Raw genomic sequence first — 22,983 nt, forward strand, 5'->3', positions numbered from 1 at the left:
ACATCTACCAAAGGAAGCCAGTCAGAAGCCTTTCCCAGACCATAGCTCATGTTGCCCAGGGGGCCCGAATCAGCTTCACTTCTTCCTATGTGTGCCTCAGCTAAGTCTGCCCAGTGAGGGCTCTTCTAGCCTCACATGCCCAAGCTTGGCATCTTCAATTTTCCTGAAATTATACAGAACACATTTTCTGGGGTTCTTGTATTGTGGGGCTCTATCACTAGGCAGAGGCAGAGTTGAGGATTTCAGGTTCTAATGCAGAGTTAGACCAAGGTTAGCACAGCTCTGGCTTCTCCAGAAGCAGCTTCTGAAGAGTATGAGTAGAGGCTTGAGTTTTCCTTCCCTGTCTTATGAGGGACAACATGCCTTGTAAATGTGCTCTCTAGAATTCTGTTTTACCCTGCAACAAATTCCATCCTGGCAAGGAACCCAGCCCCTTCCATGCACTTGGTACGTGCGATCTGGAACATGCTGGGAGGCAAAGCCTCAGCTCTTAGCCACCTGGAAGAGTTCCCCAAGAGCCTCTTCTCACCTCTGATTCTTGCTGCTTTTTCTAGTTGACCAAAGAGGCAGTGAAGGCCATGGTGCAAATCTTACCCTTCCTCAAGATGGAGCTTGTTTCCATAACATTAGGGTTGAAGGCAAGTAGAGAAGGAGAGTCAGAGAGTTAGAGCCATGTGAGAAAGGAGAGGCTGAGATGGTACAAAGCTGATTGGGCCAAGGTTGATCAAGATGAGATTGATTAGTGAGAGCTATATACCTCCTATAGGTGGTAATATGGATGAGTACTAGGGATGGGAATGAGGGAATATCTGAGAGGGAAGAAGGATGGATGAGGTAGAGGAGGGACAGGCTGGCAACAGGGACATAGGCCTAAGGAAAAGGAATCTGGCCCTTGCTCGAGGTCTCCAACCTCTGCTGGGTTTATTGTGTGGGGGTACACTGTCCTAAAAGGCAGCCTCTCAGGCCAACCTCTCCCATCCCCACAGAAGGTCAAAGCTGAAGAATTTGACCTGATTCAAGACTTAGAACAGGATCCCTAGAACACATAATCATCTGTTCCCAAACAACAGCCATAATTGTGCAGTCCAGCCAGTGGCCCAGCCAGAGAGGAGGCGAGCCCAAGGCAGGGGAAGCACAAAGCAATAGAAAAATGCACAGATCTTGTATTGAGCTGTTTATGCAAGATGGATGAGTCATAGGTGCCTGGGTGGCTCAGTCAGTTAAGCATCCAACTCTTAATTTTGGCTTGAGTCATGATCTCAAGGTCGTGAGATCGAGCCCTGCGTTGGGCTCTGTGCTGAGTATGACACCTGCTTGAGATTCTCTCTCTCCCTCTCCCTCCCCACTTGCTCTCAAACTCTCTCTCAAATAAGTAAATCTTAAAAAAAAAAAAAAAACAAAAGATGGACAAGTCCTCTATCTCCTAAAAAAGATCAAACTAAGCCTTGGCCCTCTACTCCTCTGCTGCCAGACTGTGTGGTCAAGATAGCATCAGAATCTTCATCAAGATGGTGTTGTGGGTGTTGGACTGGACCCAGACTTCCTCCAGAAGGCAGAGATGCTGGAGCGGGACTTTCACCCTTTTGCTATGAGAAGGCTTTGCCAGGCATGGCACCCGTGACCAAACTGAACAGGGCCACGATTCCACTAGCATCTCTCTGGGAAAAAGGGGTAGGACAAGATCTCAGCAACCTTGTTGTCCACCTTAGGAGTCTGGGCTACTTTGAAGCAAGGATTTTTTTCTCAGGTGAGCAGGGAACAAGTGGAAGTATCCTTTTAGACACAAAGGCCATGAACCCCTTGAATACTCTGAAGTATTCCCCCCGCCAAGCCAGGTGGGGACTATTCAGACACTCATCATAACTGGGAAGTTGCTGTCCTGGACTAGTTGGGGGTAGTAACCCAAGGGGAGGAGAAAGTTATGTCTGAAAAGCAACAGTCCATTCATTATTCTTCCAGTGAACATCTCTTCCAGAGACCATGCTAAGCATGAAGATTTCAGGGGTGCTGGTGGCAGCCTTGCCTTTCTGGAGGATCCAGTCTCCCCAAGGAAGGTGAGGGAACAAATAGCTAAATGGCAGAAGCCCTGCCTTATCAGTAATTGCTTTAAATGTAAATAGATTAGGGATACCTGGGTGGCTCAGTGGTTGGGCAACTGCCTTTGGCTCAGGGCATGATTCTGCAGTTCTGGGATCGAGTCCTACATCGGGCTCCCTGCATGGAGCCTGCTTCTCCCTCTGCCCATGTCTCTGCCTCTCTCTTTGTGTCTCTCATAAATAAAAAAAAATCTTTTAAAAAATGTAAATAGATTAAATTTTCTACAAATGGCAGAGATAGGCAAAATGCATTTAAAAAATTATTCATAGATATGGTTCATTTGAGATATAAAGACTCACGAGATACAGAGACACAGAGTTGAGATAAAAGAGTGGAAAAATAGGGATCCCTGGGTGGCGCAGCGGTTTGGCGCCTGCCTTTGGCCCAGGGCGTGATCCTGGAGACCCGGGATCGAATCCCACGTCGGGCTCCCGGTGCATGGAGCCTGCTTCTCGCTCTGCCTCTCTCTCTCTCTCTCTCTCTCTCTCTCTCTCTCTCTCTCTGACTATCATGAAAAAATAAATAAAATCTTTAAAAAAAAATAAAAAAAAAGATTATTTATAAAAACAAAAACAAAAAAAAAAAAAGAGTGGAAAAATATATTCCATACAAATAGTAACCAAAGACTGAAGTAGCTTATGTAGCTCTGCCAATATCAGAAAAAGTGCATATTAAGTCAAAAACAGTCTCGAGGGGATCCCTGGGTGGCGCAGCAGTTTGGCGCCTGCCTTTGGCCCAGGACGCGATCCTGGAGACCCGGGATCGAATCCCACATCAGGCTCCCGGTGCATGGAGCCTGCTTCTCCCTCTGCCTGTGTCTCTGCCTCTCTCTCTCTCTCTTTCTCTCTCTGTGTGACTATCATAAATAAAAAAAAAATAAAAAAAAAAACAGTCTCAAGACAAAAGTGGACATTATATCTTGACAACAGAGTCCAAAATGTATGAAACAAACATTGACAGAATTGAAGGGAGAAATAGTTCTACAATAATGGAGACTTAGTTATACCTTTTTCAATAATGAATAAAACATCTAGACAGAAGATCAACAAGGAAATTGAGGACATGAAGAACACTGTAAGCCAATTCAACCTAATAAACATCTATAGAACATGCCACCCAACAACAGAAGAATACTCATTCTTCTCAAGTGCACATGGGACATTCTCCAGGTTGACCATATGTTAGGCCACAAAACAAGTCTTCATAGATTTTCAAAGACTGCGGTCACCCAAAATATCTTTTCTTATCACAAAGGAATGAAGCCATAAGTCAGTAACAAAAAGAAAAATTTACAAGTGTGTGGAAATCAAACACACTCCTAAAAAGTCAGTGGGTCAAAGAAAAAAGCTACAAGCGCAAGGAGAAATAGTGGAGAGGAATGAAAAAGGAAACACATAATGGCAAAACTTATTTTTTAAAAGATTTTATTTATGCATGAGAGACACAGAGAAGGGCAGAGACACAGGCAGAGGGAGAAGCAGGCTCCATGGAGGAGGCCCGACTCAGGACTCGATCTCAGAATTCCAGGATCACGCCCTGGGCTGAAGGCAGGCACTAAACCGCTGAGCTACCCAGTCGTCCCCATCATGCCAAAACTTATGGGATGCAACAAACACATCACCCAGAGTCAAATGGAGAGCTGTGAGTGCCTATATTAAAAAAGAAGAAAGATCTCAAATCAGTAACCTAACTTTATCTTGAGTACCCAGGAAAAGAAGAGCATCTAAATATAAAGGTAGCAGAAGGGCAGCCCTGGTGGCTCAGCGGTTTAGCGCCGCCTTCCCTGGGCATAATCCTGAAGACCAGGGATCAAGTCCCATGTCGGGCTCCCTCCACGGAGCCTGCTTCTCCCTCTGCCTCCCTCTGCCTCTGTCTGTCTCTGTCTGCCTCTCTCTGTCTCTGTCTCTGTCTCTCTCCCTTTCTCTGTGTGCCTCTAATAAATAAAATCTTAAAAAAAAAAAAAAGCTAGCAGAAGAAAGCACCTACCTAAGCCCTGTCTTGGGTCCCACAGGCCCCCCACTTCTACGGTGCGACTCCACCCTTCCCTCCCCAGCACCCTGGGAGAAAGGCATCCTTTCTGCACAATGGTGCCCCTCCCCTGATCCTTTTCATCCCCACCCCACCCCACCGGCTGGGACATGGCCCCAGGGACCCTTAGCAGAGGTTGGCATGCAGGAAACCAGGGGCCTGATTGCCCCACTGTGAGTGGACCCCAGGGACAGCCCCATGAGCCCCTGCTGCTTCAGGGCCTAGGCCCTGACTCTACCCCTAAAGAACACTCTTGTCTCCACCCCCAAAGAATAATGCCAAGTGATATCCACAGAGAGAAATGAAATTGGAGTGGAAATGGGAAAAGATGGAGAACAACGCAGTCTTGGGGAGGGAGGAGCTTAAAAGAATAATGTAAGTAAATTCATGTCCATAAAATTGACAACCAAATGAAATAGACAAATTCCTTGAAAACAGATTTCAAAAGGTAACAGAATACACATAGAAAATCTAAAATGTCCTATATCTGCTAAAAAAATAGAATCTCTGATTTTAAATTTTCTCAGAAAGAAAACGTATGCCTAGATGGTTTCCCTAGTGAATTTTTCTAAGCATTTAAAGACCTAATACTAACCCTATCTCCAAGGCCCCACAGCTGGAGATGAGCAGTCCACCATCTCTCCTATTCTCCCAGTGAGGCAGGGAGATTCTCTTTGTGCAGATCAGCTCCCCTCCTTAGCACTGTTCTCTATAGGGAGGTGGTCCTGTGAAGGGTGGCCTGGGTAGGGGCTGGAAGACAGCTCTGGACTCCAGGGAGCACTGAGCACCCACGGAGTCAGAGTTGGCGTCCTATTGCCAACACCCTGGGCATCTATCAAGGACATGCCCACAGCATCCCCAAGAAGAGATTACAGGCCCTGCTTCCTCAGTGGAGCCTGAATCCACACTGAACACACATGTATACACACACACACACAGAGCACAGGGCAAATTCAACCTTTACCAGCAGAATATGAGGGAGTACTGACTGGGCAGCCACTAAGAGTCCCTTTTGGGGTGTTGGAAATTTTCTTTGTCTTCATCTGGAAGGTGGTAACACAGGTGTTTGCATACAAATGGAATCATCGTGTGTACATTAATGATGACTGCCTTTGCTGTCTACAAATTTTACATTAACTTTTTTTAGTCCATGGAAATGGAAGTTTACTTGTTTCCAGCACCACTTATTGAAAGGACTTTGCTTTCTCCTATTGAATTGCTCTGATGCTTTTGTGAAAAATCAATTGATATTACATATGTTCATCCTTGACTGGCAGCTGTATTACATTTCATCGAGCTGTCTTTGTCTTCTCCTTATGCCCGCACCATGCTGGTATAAGGAGACTTGCTGGTTTTCTTTGTGAGAAAATTTGATGACTGCCTTATAGAAGGGTTGAGGACAGGTTATGTAAGTTCCCACCTGTGTTCTTCTCATTCAAGTATGTAAAATAAGCAGACTGACAAAATAAATTTGAGAAAAAAGTTACAAGTTTAGAAGATAGGTGCATACACACACAGATACACACACACAAGGAGCCAACACCTGTATAATATAGGAGACTCTGAAAAGAAACAAGAGGATAGTACAAAGTCAAGTACAAATAGTACAGATTTGAGAGACCTTTCCTTAAATTAGAAAAAACATCTTTGAAACCATATATTCCAAGGGAAACTGTAAACCTGAGAAAACTGATCCAAGTGACCGACACCAGGATGTATTCTAGCAAAAATCAATAAACTTAAAAAGAAACTTGGAGCATTGAGGCAAAAAAAAAATCACAAGAGAAAGAAAAATCAGATTATCAGACTTCTTGAGAGCAACATTTTATACCAGAAGGAACTAGAGTGATATATTTAAGATATTCAGGGAAGGAAAACATGAGTGAAGGATTTTATGTCCAGCTACACTGACTTCCAAGGATAAAGACCACAGTTACCAATACGCCACCAGCAGCCAGGAAGGCAGAGATGCACGTGGAGCCAGCATACGTAAGGTGTGAACACTAAAACCACAAAAATGCCAGAATTGACTTAAAATCATCATGGTGACAAGAAAGTAAGATTTACCCAGCAGATGTCATGAATGTGCTAGAAGAGCTAAAAGGTTTGTGTGTGTCACTTACTCTGGGGTCTGGAACTCTGAGCCATGCAGGCTCAACTGAGGCGTCATAGGATTGACAGTAGTAACTAGCTTTGTCCTCAGCTGAGAGCCCAGCAATAGTCAGAGGGACTGTGGTGCCCAAATTGGAACCAGAGAATGAGTCAGGAATCCTAAGGACTGGTTGTTGTTCTTGTAGATGAGGACTTCAGGGACCTGGCAGTTGCTGATGTGGCTTAAGATAACACATCCTGCAATGTTGCTGCCCCTTCCTGTGGAGGATACAGTGACCTTGTCTCTCAGGGATCTGACCTTGAGGCCAGCTGAGTCAGCATTGACTGGGCTTTGGCAAGAACGCTCTTGAGATCCCCCAGAACTGAGCACGCCGTGCCCCCTGCTGGGTCCAGGCCTCAGATCTTACCTCCTGGTGGGCAGAATGATCCCCAAATGGAATTAAAGAATAAAGGGGCTCTGGTGCTGCCTCTCTGCCAACTGGTCTCACCCTTTAAATCCAGTCTTAGACCTGACCGCTAGAATAGTGTGGGAAACAGACCATAGGGCGCAGAGTGAGACTAGGAGACCAGGAGGGAGATGGGCTTGGGTCAGGATGGTGGCCGTGGAAGCAGGGAGGATTGATTGCATCTCAGATATATTTTGAAGACAGGGATGGCAGGATTTTCAGATGAGAAATAAGCGAGAAAAAGAGAGGAATCCAGGACGCTGTCAGACACTGGGCTTAAGCAACCAGGAAGATGAAGCTGCCATTTTGGAGACGGAGACCTTGCCAAGGAGTGGGTTTGGAATCAGTTCCGTTTTGAAAATGAGTCTCATTATGACTTTTAATTCTTGGCATTTCTCGACCTTAATTTGACCATAAGATGTTTCTTTGTCCAGAGCATCTTTCAAGGCTCCTACTCAAAAAAGGCAGATTGGAGAAAGAGCCTACAGGGAGCAGGGGAAATGTGTGTCTGCTATTACTTAGAACATATTTAGGGACACCATAAAAGATATTGAAATAAGGCCATGAAAAGTTTTTTAAGCCTTCCATAATCCTAATGCTTTAACACACACACAAAAAAGTTGTTTTTATTGCCCAATTCATCTTCCAGATGGATTTTTTTTCAGATAGATTTTCTATTCATTCATTCGTTCATTCCACAGTCACAGCATTAAAAAGAGTCGGCTATACGCTCATCTGCGAATTTGATTATTTTAATTTTTTTTTTAAATGGGGACATGACCCTTTTTTTTTTTAATTTTTATTTATTTATGATAGTCACAGAGAGAGAGAGAGAGGCAGAGACACAGGCAGAGGGAGAAGCAGGCTCCATGCACCAGGAGCCCGATGTGGGATTCGATCCCGGGTCTCCAGGATCACGCCCTGGGCCAAAGGCAGGCGCCAAACCGCTGCGCCACCCAGGGATCCCTTGATTATTTTAATTATGAACAGCATATATATTTTCATATTTATCATTCCGTTTTTACGACCATTGTAACAGCTGCCTTTCTTGCTTTCCCGGTGGCGGAGAAGAGTAAGGTGGGGGGTTTGGGGAGGCCGCGGGGAGGGGTCAGGAGGCAGGGCCGGTACCCGCGAGCCACGGAACCCGCGGACGCGGACGTGCGCGCCCCGGAGGACAGGCGAGGGGACGCCAGCCGCGGGGACGCCCGCCGCGGCCGGACCGGAAGTGGAGGCTGCCGAGTCCGCCCCCCGAGCGGAAGCTGCGGCGGGAGCCCCGGCGGGGGCCGCGGCGGGGCTGCGGGTGAGCGGCGGGCGGCGGGAAGCGCCGGGGAGGTGGGCCCCCAGCCCCGGGGCGTGGGAGAGGAGGCGGCGCCTCGCTTTCCCGCGCCCTGCTTCCCGGCGGGGGCGCCCGCACCCCGGGGCTGGCGGTGGGGGTGCCGGGAGGTGGTGAGGGGCGACCTCCATCGACCCTCCCGCGGGGCTCCGAGGTGCGGGCTGCGGCCACAGGTGGGGAGACGGAGGTGCGGGGGGCCGCCTGCCGCCCCGGGCCCGGCCCGGCCTTGAGGGCTCCGGGTGTGTTTCTCCGAGTTGTTGGTGGACAGACTCGCCGGATTCAGTTCTCGCAGGTGAAAGGGAAGACTGGCCTTATCCTGCCTCTTTGCCACTCAGCCTTCGGGAGAGGACGTGGGAAGGTCCGCCCAGAGTGGGCTTGATGGCCGCGGAGCCCCGAGGTGCCCCTAGAGCCGCGGCAAAGGTCGCCTGGGCCTCGGCCGCATTGTTCTGAGCCTCGGTCCGCTCGCAGTCAGAAAACTGCCCAGGCCAGCCTCGAGGCGTGACGGGCCAGGCTGGAGAGAGCGGCGGCGTGCGGAGCGGGCTTGCGTGCAGAGGAGGGGCTTGCTCTCCGGACCCCGCGGCACCGGCTTAAGTGGCCAAGGTGGAGATCCTGCTCTCGGTGCTGTCTGCGCCACCGCTGGGCCTCCACCCCCAAGCCGAGTTCCGTTGTTCGTAAGACGGACAGGGGAGGACTTGGTGTACCGCGACCCCCGAGGGCACCCACCGTTGCTGATCCTGCTGCCGAGAGGAGAGTCCGCCGACCGACCGGCAGTAAGTGCCCACCTGACGCTCTCACTTCACAGTTCCAGTGTGTGTTGTTTGCTGTCAACACGCCCTCAGCACTGGCTGATTCTCCCTTTTGAAATGAGAGAACCAACTTCAGATGCAGCTTTAGCAGGCGACGAGATCAAATGTGATGAACCACATAGGTTATGGAAAAGAAGGCGATCACATTTCCCTTTAAAAATAACAGACATTTAAGATTTTATTTATTTATTCATGAAAGAGAGAGAGAGGCAGAGACACAGGCAGAGGGAGAAGCAGGCTCCATGCGGGGAGCCCACGTGGGACTCGATCCCGGAGCTCCGGGGTCCCGCCCTGGGCTGAAGGCAGAGCTAAACCGCTGAGCCACCGGGGCTGCCTTAAGATTTTTTTTTTTTTTAAGATTTTTTTTAAAATTTTTTTATTGATTTATGATAGTCACAGAGAGAGAGAGAGGCAGAGACACAGGCAGAGGGAGAAGCAGGCTCCATGCGGGGAGCCCGATGTGGGACTCGATCCAGGACCCCAGGATCACGTCCTGAGCGGAAGGCAGGCGCACTTAACTGCTCAGCCACCCAGGTGTTCCAAGGAGAGAGAGAATCTCAAGCAGACTTCCCACTGAGTACAGAGCCGGATGGATGGATACCAGACTTGATCCCAGGACCCTGAGATCATGACCTGAGCCAAAGTCAGACACTTAACCTGAGCCACCCAGGCGCCCCTCTTCCGTACTTCTAAATCGTAGTTCTTTTTGACCACTTATGTGTGTCTACTGCACTAAATGTAACAAGTAAAAAAGGAAGTATGGTTAGCAGAAGGCCCCCCCAGGTCCAGCTTCCAGACCCTAACCCCACTCTTGCCCCCAGGTGGTTGCTTTGCCATTTCTTGAGTGTGTGTGTGCACGCATCCATAGATGGCAGTGCTTTGTACAGTCACACACTTCACTTCTTCATGTAATTTCTCTGAAACTCAATTCACATTAGTATTTACGGAGCAGATGCACTTCTTTCTCATTGCTGCTTGGTGTTCCATTGTCTGCCACACTTTATTTAACAGTTCCTTGTTGGCATACCCTAGAACGTTTCTAATGTCTTCTGACTGATAATGCTGCAGGGGATTCCCCGGCGGTGTGTTACCCGCTGTGTCCTGCCTCAGGAACCCAGTGTCCACGTGGACAGTCTTGCCAGCGCCCACTGCTTACTTCTGCAGTCTCCTGTCCCCCTGCGGCCTCATCCCCCACGCCATTCAGGCCCCCACACCAGTGCCCAGGCACCTTGCCCTCTGACTTTTTTTCTTCTTCTTCCACCCCTGCTCCCCACTCTAGCACATAAAGATTTTAGACCCCACCAGCGCATGCCCTGCGTGGACCTTCCCACGTCCTCCCCTCCTCCTTGCCCATCCTAGAGTATCTTTCCCCTCACCCTCTCACTCCTACTCACCTGGCACATCCCATCCCTGCTAAATCTAGCCCTTCCCCTGCTGGCAGCCTGCCCCCAGTGCCATCTCCTGTCCTCACTGCTGACCTGCTGACATTTGTACTTCTTAGAGGGGCCCTCTGGCCAAGGACAGCCACTGCTTCCCACCCAGAGACATCACTCCAGCAATTCCCCCCTCACCTCCTGCATCTTCTCTTTTCCCTCTACTCTACTACTTCTATCCTCCTTACAAACATGCTGGTTTATCTTCCATCTTAAAATGTAAAAACCTACTCACTGTTCCTCTTCCCTCCTTCCAGGTCCTCTTGAGCTCACCCCCCTCAGGCTTTTCCCTTTGGCACTCCTGCATGAAACAGCTCCCATCAAGGTCACCTGGCGCCTGTAGGTCTCCAGACCCCAATGTCAGGTCTCCATTATCACCTCCCCCAGGCTGCAAGTATCTGTAGCCTTCGATGTGTGATGTGCAATGACTTCCTGCCTCCCCTCCCGCCCTCCCCACCCCCGCCACCAACCCAAGTGCCTCTTCTCTGGCCTTTGAGGATCTCCCCTCTCCTGAGTCACCTTATCTCCCCAGCCCCCAACTTGGGCTCCTTTCCCTGCTCCACATGCCACCACATGCCACCGCCTCCTCCATGGCCCAGCTGGCTATTAGGCAGCTCACATTTAACATACCTGACAGCTCCTGCATCTTTGTCCCAAACTGCTCCTTCCTCCTAACTTCCCATCTCAACAAATGGGAATCCCATCCTTTAGCTCCCTAGGCCAAAGGCACTGGAGTCATTCTGCACTTGCCTCACTTCCCCTTCTCAGTCCTGTTGGCTCTGCCTTGGGAATCAGCCCCAGACCCCAACTTTCCCTCAGCACCTCCATCGCTGCCCCCAAGGCCCAGTGACTCCCTTCTTAGAGCCAGAGGGATCTCTTGAACACTTGAAGTCAGGTCATCAGGCTCCTGTGCTACCTCCCAGTTCCCTCAAAGCAAACCCAAAGTCTGAAACTGCCCTCCCCACTGTCCCCCAATCCTCTGTGGGTCTTAATGCCTGGACTTTGTCCCACGTGGCACATAGCAACACATACTGAGCATGTAGTATGTGCTCAATAAATTCTGGTGGGGTGATTGAATTCATTCCCAGGGGTGGGATTGCTGGGGATGTGCACTTGTAGTTTTGAGAGAGATCGTCTAATTGCTCCGCACAGAGGTTGGTCCAGTTTTACTTCAGCCACCTACCTTCATAGTTTGCCTGTCACCAGACCCTCCTCCACGTGTGCTCATCCTGTGATCATTGCTAGTGAGATAAGCATGAGCTCATTTTACTTCTAATTTGCCATTACAAGTGTTGTTGGCCATCATATCACAAAGGGCTAATTTCCTCATTATATAAAACAATTACTAAAAATGAGAAAACAGCAGTCTGGCTGGGGAGAGAAAGGGTAAAGAAATAGGAATAGACCATTCACAGAAAAAGAAAGCAAATGCTTTCAAACATGAGATATGTTTCTGAGCTTCTGAAATCCTTATGTGTCTTTCCTTCATACCAAAGTTTATGTTTTCTTCTAGTATTTTTCTAGTTTTTTTTTTTTTTAAGATTTTATTTATTTGAAAGAGTGATGGAGGGCAGCCCCAGTGGCTCAGTGGTTTAGCGCCGCCTACAGCCCAGGGCGTGATCCTGGAGACCCGAGATGGAGTCTCACGTCGGGCTCCCTGCATGGAGCCTGCTTCTCCCTCTGCCTGTGTCTCTGCCTCTCTCTCTCTCTCTCTCTCTCTCTCTCTCTCTCTCTCTCTCTCCCCCCTCTCTGTGTATTCTCATGAATGAATAAATAAAATCTTTAAAAAAAAAACCCTTTAAAAAAACAAAAGAAAGAACGTGATGGAGAAAGAGCACAAGTGGTGAGAGGGGCAGAGGGAGAGGAAGAAGCAGGCTCCCCACTGAGCAGGGAGCTCGATCCTGGGACCACAGGATCATGACCTGAGCCAATGACAGACACTTCACTGACTGAGCCACCCAGGCACCCCTAGTATTTTTTCTAGTTTGATCTTTTTGCGTAAATTTCTGCCAGCTCTGGAATCTGTTTTGGTGGCAATTCTAAAGTAGGAGTCTAGGGCAGCCCCGGTGGCTCAGCGGTTTAGTACCACCTTTGGTCCAGGGCATGATCCTGGAGACCCGGGATCAAGTCCCACGTTAGGCTCCCTGCATGGAGCCTGCTTCTCCCTCTGCCTGTGTCTGCCTCTGTGTGTGTGTGTGTGTGTGTGTGTGTGTGTCTCATGAATAAATAAATGATATCTTAAATAAATAAATAAAGTAGGAATCTAGCTTTAACCCTCCCAGCCCACCCAGAAGGTTGCCCAGTTGTTTAAGTAGCAGTCATGTTGTTGGGTTGGTTTTTTTTTAATACAGTGTCATATTTGTCAATGTTAAGGCCATATATATAGTGATCAAAAAGACAGCAGGAAGAAAAAAAAAAGCAGGAATTCAATGTCCTGTAGCAATCATGGAACCAGTTGTCACAGTGGCCTGCAGTGATCCAGACCTCAGGCAACTCGTGCTGGTGTAGAATGAGACAGTAACTAACCGTGGCGTGGTGCGGTCTATTGTAACGGACTCGGGGCAGCAGGAAATGCTTTGTCCCGCCCCAGGGTGTTGGGAGAGCTCTTTAACCAAGAGTTGGCACTAGAGCCAGGCCTTCAGACAGTCAAGCTGCATTCTCTGGGCTTGGTGGTACATTCCGAGCAAGGGAACAGAGGCTTAAGAATATGTTTTTCTTTAGATATGGTGTCCAGTTTAATTGGCCAGAGCATGATCTGCAATGCTAGAGATTGTGAAAGGCAGGCAGGAAGGTAGATTGGAGCCCATTGGAAAGGGGCTGTCGAGTACTACTGGGGTCTGGACTCCATTGGCCAATGGGTCTCAGGCCTCTTTTGGATCAGAAAGATCTAGGGAACATGGCCTGGCATCTGCATTTTATAAAATGTCCCAGGGTGGGGCGCCTGGGTGGCTCAGTCAGTTGAGTGTATGAGGACTCTTGATTTCAGCTGGAGTCATGATCTCAGGGTCCTGGGATCACGAGCCCTGAGTTAGGCTCCCTGTTCAATGGGGAGTCTGCTTCTCTCCCTCTGCCCCTCCCCCGCCTGTGTACGATCTCTCTTTCTCTCTCAAATAAATCTTAAACAAAACCAGAAAATGTCCCGGGGCATCCCGATTCTCCGCTGAGGTGGAGGTACTGCTCTCAGCCCTGGGGAGCAAACAGAAGTGTGCCCTGGGTGGAGGGCTGGCCCTCTGCGCTACCCCAGCCTGTCAGTCCAGATCCAAAGGCCCCCAAGTCTCCCTAGCACGGATTTGGTGACATGACTAACCTGAGGTCAGGGAGCCACATCAACTTCTGCCAAAGGAACCCAAATTCCCAAGGTGTTCGTTTCTAAGCCAATTCCATTGCCCTGGTTTATCCCATGTCTTTTTTTTTTCTTTTTCTTCAGGTTTGTTTGTTTAAGTAAACTCTACACCCAGTGTGGGGCTTGAACTCACAACCCTGAGATCAAGAGTTGCATTCTTTACTGACTGAGACAGCCAGAAACCCCTATGTGTGGAGTTTGGGTTTTGGGGGGGGTGTTGTTTTTTTTAAGTAGGCTCCATGCCCAACGCGGAGCCCAACACAGAGCTTGAAAACTCACAACCCTGAGATCAAGACCTCAACTGATATCAAGAGTCAGATGCTTAACTGACTGAGCCACCCAGGAATCCCAAAGAAATTGTGTCTACTTGTGTTTTGCTTTTTGGGTTTTTTAAAAAGATTTATTTGTTGGGCACCCGGGTGGCTCTTTTGGGTCCTGGGATTGAGCTCCTGTTCAGCGGGAGCCTGCTTTTTCCTCTCCCTCTGCTGCTACCCCTGCTTATTCTTTCTCTTTCATAAATAAATTAAAAATCTTTTTTAAACATTTAAAAAATATTTATTTACTCGAGAGAGAGAGGGAGCGTGTATGAGCAGGGGTAGAGACAGGGAGAGAGAAACCCAAGCAGACTCCCCACTGAGCATGGAAACTGAGGCAAGGCTCCATCTCACTACCGTTAGGTCAAACTTGAACTGAAACCAAGAGTCTGATGCTCAACCAACTGCACCACCCAGGCACCGCTGGTTTTTGTTTTTTAAAATGAGTTTCCTTCTTGGTAGAGTTTCCATTAGAAGCATTTGTTTTCTGTGTGTCTTTCAGAGGAGTCAGCTTTGATGGTAGTGTTGAGCTGCAGAAGAACAGTTTCTGAACTTCATCTCCATCCCTCTGAAACTGGAGTGTGAAGGGCCAAAGCCCCGGGCAGCTTTCAGACAAGATGAAGACCGTGCTCATGGTTGCAGAAAAGCCGTCCTTGGCCCAGTCCATTGCTAAAATCCTCTCGGGGTAAGAAAGACAAACCGGCGGGTTTGTGGGAGGAATCACTAAACATGGTCATTTCTTTTTTTCTGGAGTGTGACTCCAGCCCTCTGGAATTGACTTGGTTCAGGACAGTGGGTGTTACTGAAGCATCTCAGTATTAGTTTTTGTGGGTGCATTTACTGCTACATTCAGTGTGCGGTCCAGGACTCCCAAAAGGTACAGACACCATTCACAGCGTAGCACCGGGCAGTCCACTGTTGCTCATAAAGCAGCACCCAGCCCTGGTAACTTACACAGAAAGAGAATTCACTAGAAGGAAGAATACAGAGCCAAGATCTCGCCCTGGTCTAAGTCTGAGGCCATGCCACAGACCGTATCGCCACAGGAGCTTTGCCACTGCCCTCAACCACTATAGCTGCAGCCTGTGTGCCTCATGTCACTCAAGAGCAGCATTAGGCTGGCCCTGGTATATAGCCCTACTGAGACACCAGGGCACTAAGAAAGGGGACATCTGTCCCTTAACTCCATCCTGGCCACTGGGGTAGTTGGTGGGGTGCTCCTTTCCTTCCTATCTCTGACTTCCCTCCAGATAGGAAGGGTGCTTGGGTGCTCTGGGTACCTAGAAATGGCCTATGTCCACCGTGACCTCCCCTGGGTCAGGACAGTGGGATGGTGTCTCTTTGAAGGGGAGGGGAGAGCTGAGAAGTGCCCGATCCACAGAAGCTAAGAAAGTTCAGTTGAGAGGCTGTCAGTGGGGAGCGGGAGCATGAGAAGACGTCAAGGGACCTGGTAATGAGGAGGTCCATGGAGACCTAGTGAAGTTTGAAAGAAGTGGGGCAGAAATGAGAGGAAGGGCCCAAGTGTCTGCTGTGGAGAGCCTTCAGAGAGGGTGCTCCTGGCCTTCAGCTGGCCCAGGGCCCTGCGTGGTGAGCATACCGTGCTGGTTGGTTAGCAATGAGTGGTGTTCCCCGGAGGACCACGACATTCGTCAGCACTGTTACATGCAGTGGCCTGAGGAACGCTGCCACTGACTGCTCTGGGGAAGGGGGACTCTGGCCCTGTGAGTGGTGGCTTCTGGGTCTGGGGCCTCTGTGGTGGCTGTGGCCTGCTGGAGCAGCCATCACTGTGCTTCTCTGCAGGAAACATGTCCTCCCACAAAGGGCTGAACGGAACATGCTCCGTGCATGAGTACAGCGGGACCTTTGCTGGCCAGCCCGTCCGCTTCCAGATGACATCCGTCTGTGGTCATGTGATGACCTTGGATTTCCTGGGTGAGCCCCCTGCACCCTGCCCAACCCCTATCCCACTGAGGGAAGCCCGGCAAAGTGCTGCCCCAAGTCTAGATGGAGCCAGGGAGGGCTCCAGGCAGACAAATTAGTGCAGAACCCATGAGTCCTGAGGCCAGCAGGTCCTGGGTCATCTAGAACCCAGGTTTTAGAGCTCAATGCCCGTGGGTCCCCATCCCAGAGGCACCCCTTAGTCACTGCATGCCCTATGCTCCTTCCTGTGCTTCCTAGAGGTGGTGGATGCCCACCTCAGAGGGGCTGGCCCATGCAGGCACTTGGGAGGTGAATGTGACTGTTGCCCAGTGGTCGTTTGGTGGCTGTCATTGTCATCTTTGTTATCTGTTACCTTGGAAGGGCCAGCATTAGTGACCCAGCAGAGCCACATGCAGGGCCCTGTGGTTGATGAGAGACTCCAGCCTAGGCTCTGTCTCATGCTCTACAGGCTCATGGGCTGGGACTGGAGCCTCTAGAAATTTCTGTTCCACATGTGTGATGTGAGTCTTACGATAGTGCCATCCACTTCCTAGGATTGAGGACTCAGTGTGACGGTGAAGGAAGAGAGCTTAGTGCACAGCAAAGTCTCAATACTTCTTGTTGCCCAGTGACAACAAGGACATTGATTCAGTCGTGTGGCCAAGCATTTGGACTCTTGAGTTTTATCACCAGCCAGCAGGTGGGGAGCTGGGATTTGAACTTGACTCTGTATGACCCCGTTCTCCCAGGCTGTACGAAATGGGGACAAAAAGAAAGCCAGAGGGCTAAGCTTGCAAGCACTGAGCACTGAGTAGAGAAGTAGGTGGATGTACCAGACACGAAGCCCAAGAGACTGATTCCCCATGGGGTTCCCCTGAGCACCTGTCATGTGTGCAGTCAAGTGCTGGGTAGGGGGAGAGTGCAGCTATTCAGGCTGGAAGAGAAGACAGAGGTAGGAGGGGTGTGGTTCAGTGCTCTGGCAAAGTGAGCCAGCCCAGGAATGGCGCTCCAGCCACAGGGCATGTCCTGAAGTGAGGCTGGAGCAGCAGCAGCCCTGCCCAGCGGTGGCTCCTGGAGGTGACCAAGGTGTGGTGTCACCTCAGCAGCCCAGGGGAATGAAGGCCCAGCTCTGCCTCCAATTGTGGGGTTCCCCTGGGCAAATTGTTCTCCAAGCCTCCCTCTCCTCCTGGGCCTATGACAATTGGAGAGATCAAGCTTGGTGAGCCAAGAAGTATGATTCAGCTGTCACTGTGGCTATGGTTTGTAGGAAAGTACAACAAATGGGACAAGGTGGACCCCGCAGAGCTGTTCAGCCAAGCCCCGACAGAGAAGAAGGAGGCTAACCCCAAGCTGAACATGGTGAAGTTCCTGCAGGTGTGTGGGCGTGCTAGGGCATGGGCACCTGAGAAGCCTCTACTCTGGGCCCTCTGCACTGCAGGTGGTCTCCAGAGTCCTCTCTTTCATGAACTGGAGGCCTTTGCTGGAAGCCCTGGGTGGGCCTCGCAGCCCTTTCTGCGAGCTCCCCCTGCTGGCCCACGAGGCACCTTTCAGACTGTTCTCACAACCATCCACTGGCCCACCTGGGCAGCCGGGTCACTCAGCCCTGGAGAGCAGAAATTCTGCTTTTTAAACTGTTTGTTGGTGGTGGCGGTTTTTCTAATCTTAAATGCACACACATTATGGAAAATATTAAAAAGTAGAAGGAAGAAAAAATATATAATCACACTACCTAAGACAACCACCATTAACATTTAGGCTTATTTCATTTCAGCCCTCTTCCCATGCAGTTTTGGGGGTTAAGATCATTTTGCATTTATAATTTCTTTGTGTCCAAAAAACAAAGTCCTGAGTGAAGTTCTCTGAGTGGCTAAGGCAGCCTAACTGCGTCTAGCGCCGCTGCTCAGCCCGGGCCCAGTCTGGGTGGCAGTCCTGCTCCATGGGGCTCAGGGTGTGGTTGGGAGCACCGTCGGTGGGCACTACGGGCCGGGCCACGGAGGGGCCAGTCACTGTGTACTCTGTGGCAGGTGGAGGGCAAAGGCTGCGACTATATTGTGCTATGGCTGGACTGCGACAAGGAGGGAGAGAACATCTGTTTTGAGGTAAGAGGGGGCCTACTGCTGTCCTTAGTTCGAGCCTTCCCACGGACCTGTCCTCGCATTTGCGCCATGCCAGGGGTGCGGCTGGGAATCTGCTGCGTTGCCTTAGAAATGCCTTTTTTCCTCCTTTAGTTTGGAAATTGCATAGACACTTTGAAATGTATGGACTCTGCCAAGGGCAGAGGGGTATTACCTATTCCCCTACTCGGGTGCACTGTGTGAGCAAACATACAGACAGAGGGCAGAATTTTCTCAGTGGATAGGAAGGTTTTCAGGCCTTCTGGGCACCTCTCAGGGACCTATGGCCAAGGCTGGTTGCCACTTAGCTACCTTTCTTCCTGCTTTTCTCACTTCCAGCCTTCACCGTCCCCTCCAAGATGCCATCAAGCCTCCCCCTCCCGTCTTGTTTCCACCCTCCCTGCAAGGACACAGGTGTCTGCCTCTCTTGTGGCTGTGACGCCCTCACGCGGCTCCTGACTGCAGGTGTCCCCTGGTGCAGCTCACGCTCCTGCCTCTTGCACCCCCAGTTCTCACCCGGAGCCTGTTACACTTTGGGGCTTAGGAAATGCTTCCTGTGTGGCCAGGGAGCTCAGGACACCCCAAGTTCCAACACAGCACCCTCAGTCAACATGATCACGCTTTGTCCCTTCCTAGGCACTCTTGTCCCGGCCCCACCCCTATGGGACTGCTCCTTCCCTGGGGGCGGAAGCTCGGGGGCTTTCTCCCCTCAGCAACAAAGGCACCCCCCACCAAAGAATCTACATGGCCAGGGTCCAGTGTGACTCCCCTCCCACTGCACAGCCTTCATAGTGAGTCTGGCTCCAGGCCCCCTGCTGGGCTTAGCCCTCAGTCCCTAAGGTGGGGGTCCCCTGTGCCCTCCCTGCTCCTGCCCTTTGTCTTTTCCTCTTCATTCTGTTTTCCCTCCCTGGCTTTTCTTCAGCTTCTTAAGAGTTCCACCCACCCCTCCTTGCACTCTGCCCTCTAAAAAGAAGGGAAATGGGTCAAGTGGGGTGGATTGCATGACTGAGTTTCCCTGTGTCGTGGCATTAGCATTTCCTGGTTTGGCAAGGGTGAAAGCAGATAAGAGAAAGGATGGTAGTAAGGGGGGGTGTTTGAACAAGTTTGTCAGTGGAAGGAAAAGAAGCCATGTAGCAGGAGTGATGTGGAGAGACAGACTTCTGGACAGGCAAGGAGGTGGAGGAGGGTCTGGCAGGATGGAGAGGAAGTCACACCAGCAAGGTTCAGCCCCAGAGAGGAGCCCTCACACGAGAGGCGTGGAGGCAGAGATTTGGAAGGTGAGTGACAGCTGGGCTGCCTCCCCCAGGTCCTGGACGCTGTGCTGCCCGTCATGAATCCAACCCATAGTGGCGAAAAGACCGTGTTCCGGGCCAGGTTCAGCTCCATCACAGACACGGACATCTGTGCTGCCATGGCCCGCCTGGGCGAGCCAGACCACAACGAGGCGCTGTCGGTGGACGCCAGGCAAGAGCTGGACCTGCGCATCGGCTGTGCGTTCACCAGGTGCCGGCTGCCCTCCCTTTGGCCAGGGCTCCTGCCTCATGGGTCCCCATTTGCTGCCCCTGGGCCTGGTTAGTACTAGGCCAGTGTCCATATTCTAAAAACCCTGAAGGCAACTGTCTCTCTGGCAGGGTGTTTGCCTCACTGCATGGGTCTTGAGGAGAGGGTGGAGGGCATAGAATAGAATAGAAGGGTTTCCCAGCCCCAGGATGGGGGAAACTCTTCTCTCTTGCCTTCCGTGCCATGTGTGCAAACACATGATTCCTCTCTACCCACACACACCTTTCCCGGCCCCTGTGCTGAGCCACGTTCTCACTCTGTCCCCTGTCTTCTGAGCAGGGGCACTGCCGCCAGCTGGCCCCATGCTGGACTCAACGTGGGTGATTAACGATGGTGGCTTTGAGTGCATACGTGACCAGAATATCTTTCTCTACCCCATGCCTCCTTGTAGATTTCAAACTAAGTACTTCCAGGGAAAATATGGCAATCTAGACAGCTCCCTCATCTCCTTTGGGCCATGTCAAACCCCTACCCTGGGCTTCTGCGTGGAGAGACATGATAAAATCCAGTCCTTCAAACCGGAGACGTACTGGGTGCTGCAGGCCAAGGTTTGCTTTCCCTTCCCTACACACGCTGGGTCTTTCCAGGTTCGGGCTGTGGACTCTGAGGGTCTTCTGTCATCATCCGGCCCATTAAACCCCCGAGGCCAAGGGCACAGGAGGGACGCCAGAGTGGTCTGTGGGGTGCTCAGGGAAGGGATCCCAGCCTTCATAGGCCTGAATGCATTGAATTTAGAGAGGCAAGAATGAACTCAGCCTTGAGGGGGAGGGGGCCGGGTAGATCATGCCTCAGAACAGTCAGCTGTGATGGTCAGGTCCGAGGTTTGGACCAAGGGCCATAAGCCACTGACTTTCAGACTTTTTGAAGTCTTAGAACCATTTCTCCAAATAATGCCGTCCGTGTAAGCTTCTTACAAGATTTAAAGCAATACAGAGCTGGTCTGGTTGACATAGGGCTGGGGGCCCCTGTAAGGACTACACCTAGTGCTGGCCAGGTGTCAGAGGGTGGGCAGGGATGGCATTTGTGACGGAGGTTCCAACACCCTTAAGGATACAGCAGCCTTGGCTCTGGGCTCCCCTTACGAGACTACTTGCCGAATCTCAGGGGAGAGGCCTGGAGTCAGGGCAGCCTTTCCTTGGGACAGGGCTGGGTCTCAGCCTACATATCTGTGCACCTCTGCACACCTGTATAGGTATGGCTGTGAGACCTTAGAGCCGGGACCATTTTCTTCCCAGAGGAGGACCAGCTTCATCTACCTCGATTCTCTTCCCTGGCAGTGTGTGCTCACCTGGACATTTTCTTTCCCGTCTTCTGCCTTTGTACTTTTTCCTATAGGTCAATGCCGATAAAGACAGATCTCTTCTTTTGGACTGGGACCGAGTACGAGTGTTCGACCGGGAGATCGCACAGATGTTTTTAAACTTGACAAAGCTGGAGAAGGAAGCCCAGGTGGGCCTGCCCCACGTGTATCTGTCACGTTTGCTCGGGGCAGGGGTAGACCTTGGATGCCTCTGGCTAGAAGAGTAGCTCGTGACCTAGGGTCCCATCTTTCTTTCCTTTCTGGAAATAGACATCTTGTAGAAAGATGGACAGTTATTGATGCAAGCGGTAACTGTGTGCTACATCCCTGCTCTGTACCAGGCATTGCCCCACATCCACGACCTGCAGCCCCTATCCATGTGACCCCAGGGGCATTATCTCTTTTTGGCAGGACTCCATTTCACACCAATGTGCCTTTTCTGTGATACGGACGCTAACAACTCTAGAGGGACCTGTGTGCATGTCAGTGAACTCGGCCGAGGTCACACAGCTAGCATGGGATATCCCAGCCTCAGTCAGCTTTCCTGGCCTTTATGGTGCTGTGTTTTTTACTCAGGTTTTTTATGAATTTGAGAGTCATGTGCTGGGCTTTTAGGAAGAAGGTGATGCCACCTGGCAGGGGGCTGGCTGCCTGGGGTGGGGGCAATTCCACCGCCACTGCAGTGGCCCACAGCCTTACCAGCTACCACAGTCGTGCAGGTACGGCCTGGCCTTCTTCAGCTGCCTTCTCGTCCTTTTCAAGCTTTCCTTGGGTGCCCTCTGCTTAGACATGCAATTGATGCAGGCTTCCAGAACTTCCTCCAAAGCTGCTTCACACTTTTTCTTTTTTTTTTTTTTCTTAAGATTTATTTATTTATACATGAGAGACACAGACTGAAAGAGAGAGGCAGTCATAGGCAGAGGGAGAAGCAGGCTCCTTGCAGGGAGCCCAGTTTGGGACTCGATCCCAGATCCCAGGATCACAACCTGAACCAAAGGGCGCTGCCCAATCGCTGAGCCATCCAGACGTCCCTGCTTCACGCTTTTATCCTTGATCGTGTTCTCAGGATACCCCTCGCCACCATCTCCAGGTCTCACCCATAGTGATCCCAGCTTCCACTGCAGCACACACCCATTTTGGACTAAATTTGCCCCCACATTTGTCCTTCTGGAATCCACAAGGCACTGCCCTGATGCATGGCTGGTCTCTGTGGTGTTAGGAGGGGCAAAGCATCACAGCTGTTTGGATTGTTTTAGCCACAGGCAAGACAGTCCTCTCTTCTGACAACCGTTCAGCCCAGAGTTTGAAGCTGATTGATATTTTATTTAAACTACATGCTGTTTACAAACATTTCAAAACAGTTACCAACATTGGAAAATTACAAGATTTCACATAAAAGGCCTGATTTGCAGCTTTTGTTGACAAACTGGAAGATGTAGCAACACCAGTAACCCCTGGTGGGAGCACTTGGGTGCACCGAGAGGCAAGTGGCTGCCCAAGGTGGGCCTGCACTCCGTGGCCTGCCGCAGGCCTCACCTGCCGTCCCAGTGGCCTGGCTGTTTCTGGCTCCTGTAGGATGAGTTTGTAACCCCTTCTCCTGGCTCTTCCCCATTCCCCATATTTACCAAACAAGACCCTCACATGTGGTAGACCTGCAGGTTCAGATGGAAAGGGTTGCACTGACTAATGCAATATCTCCAACATTTCAGGAATAGGGAAGAAATGGTCATCATAAAACTGTGGGGTGGGTTAGTTGTTGCTAAATGCCAGCAGAGCACTAGGAGAAAATGGTGGGCGCAGGACAGCCAACAGATGTGGGAGCCAGATGGCTTCTATGGCAGTGCTTAGAGAACTTTGCAACCTGTGGCCAGAGGGAAGACCAAGATCTGTGGCTGGAGTGTAATGGAAAAACAAGGTGACGGATATTACAACCCCCGCATCTCTGACACCAAAGTCAGGCTGTGACAGGGAAGGCATGAGACCTGCAACTTGGCATGTCTAGCTGAATGCACTTGAGAACTTATAACTCCGATTCCCTAAAACTCTGGGCCAAGGGGCTTCCTCCTTCCTATAGGTCTGGAGCTTCCAGCTTCACCTGGAGACATTGCAGAGACCGCACCCAAAGGCTGGTTCAGGATTATGCGTGCCTTACTCAAGAAATGTCCCAGATCCCATCA

At 50.7% G+C, this 22,983-nt stretch overlaps 1 protein-coding gene across 1 annotated transcript; it reads left to right on the forward strand.

Moving 5' to 3' along the window:
• The first annotated feature begins 15,712 nt into the window (after window positions 1–15,712).
• On the forward strand, window positions 15,713–21,048 carry LOC144299423 (DNA topoisomerase 3-beta-1-like). Its single transcript, XM_077874961.1, has 6 exons — window positions 15,713–15,844; window positions 17,100–17,206; window positions 17,857–17,931; window positions 19,253–19,449; window positions 19,898–20,054; window positions 20,842–21,048. The coding sequence occupies exons 1-6, from the start codon at window positions 15,718–15,720 to the stop codon at window positions 21,031–21,033; spliced, it is 855 nt and encodes a 284-aa protein (XP_077731087.1). The 5' UTR covers window positions 15,713–15,717; the 3' UTR covers window positions 21,034–21,048.
• Window positions 21,049–22,983: the final 1,935 nt, after the last annotated feature.

The sequence above is a fragment of the Canis aureus genome, chromosome 27, assembly GCF_053574225.1.
Source record: "Canis aureus isolate CA01 chromosome 27, VMU_Caureus_v.1.0, whole genome shotgun sequence".
NCBI lineage: Eukaryota > Metazoa > Chordata > Mammalia > Carnivora > Canidae > Canis > Canis aureus.

Coding starts and splice junctions, on each gene's coding strand:
- LOC144299423 (XM_077874961.1), top strand. CDS start 15,718: ATGTCCTCCCACAAAGGGCTGAACGGAACATGCTCCGTGCATGAGTAC. Junction 15,845..17,099: donor GATGACCTTGGATTTCCTGG/GTGAGCCCCCTG, acceptor TATGGTTTGTAG/GAAAGTACAACAAATGGGAC. Junction 19,450..19,897: donor ATCGGCTGTGCGTTCACCAG/GTGCCGGCTGCC, acceptor GCCTCCTTGTAG/ATTTCAAACTAAGTACTTCC.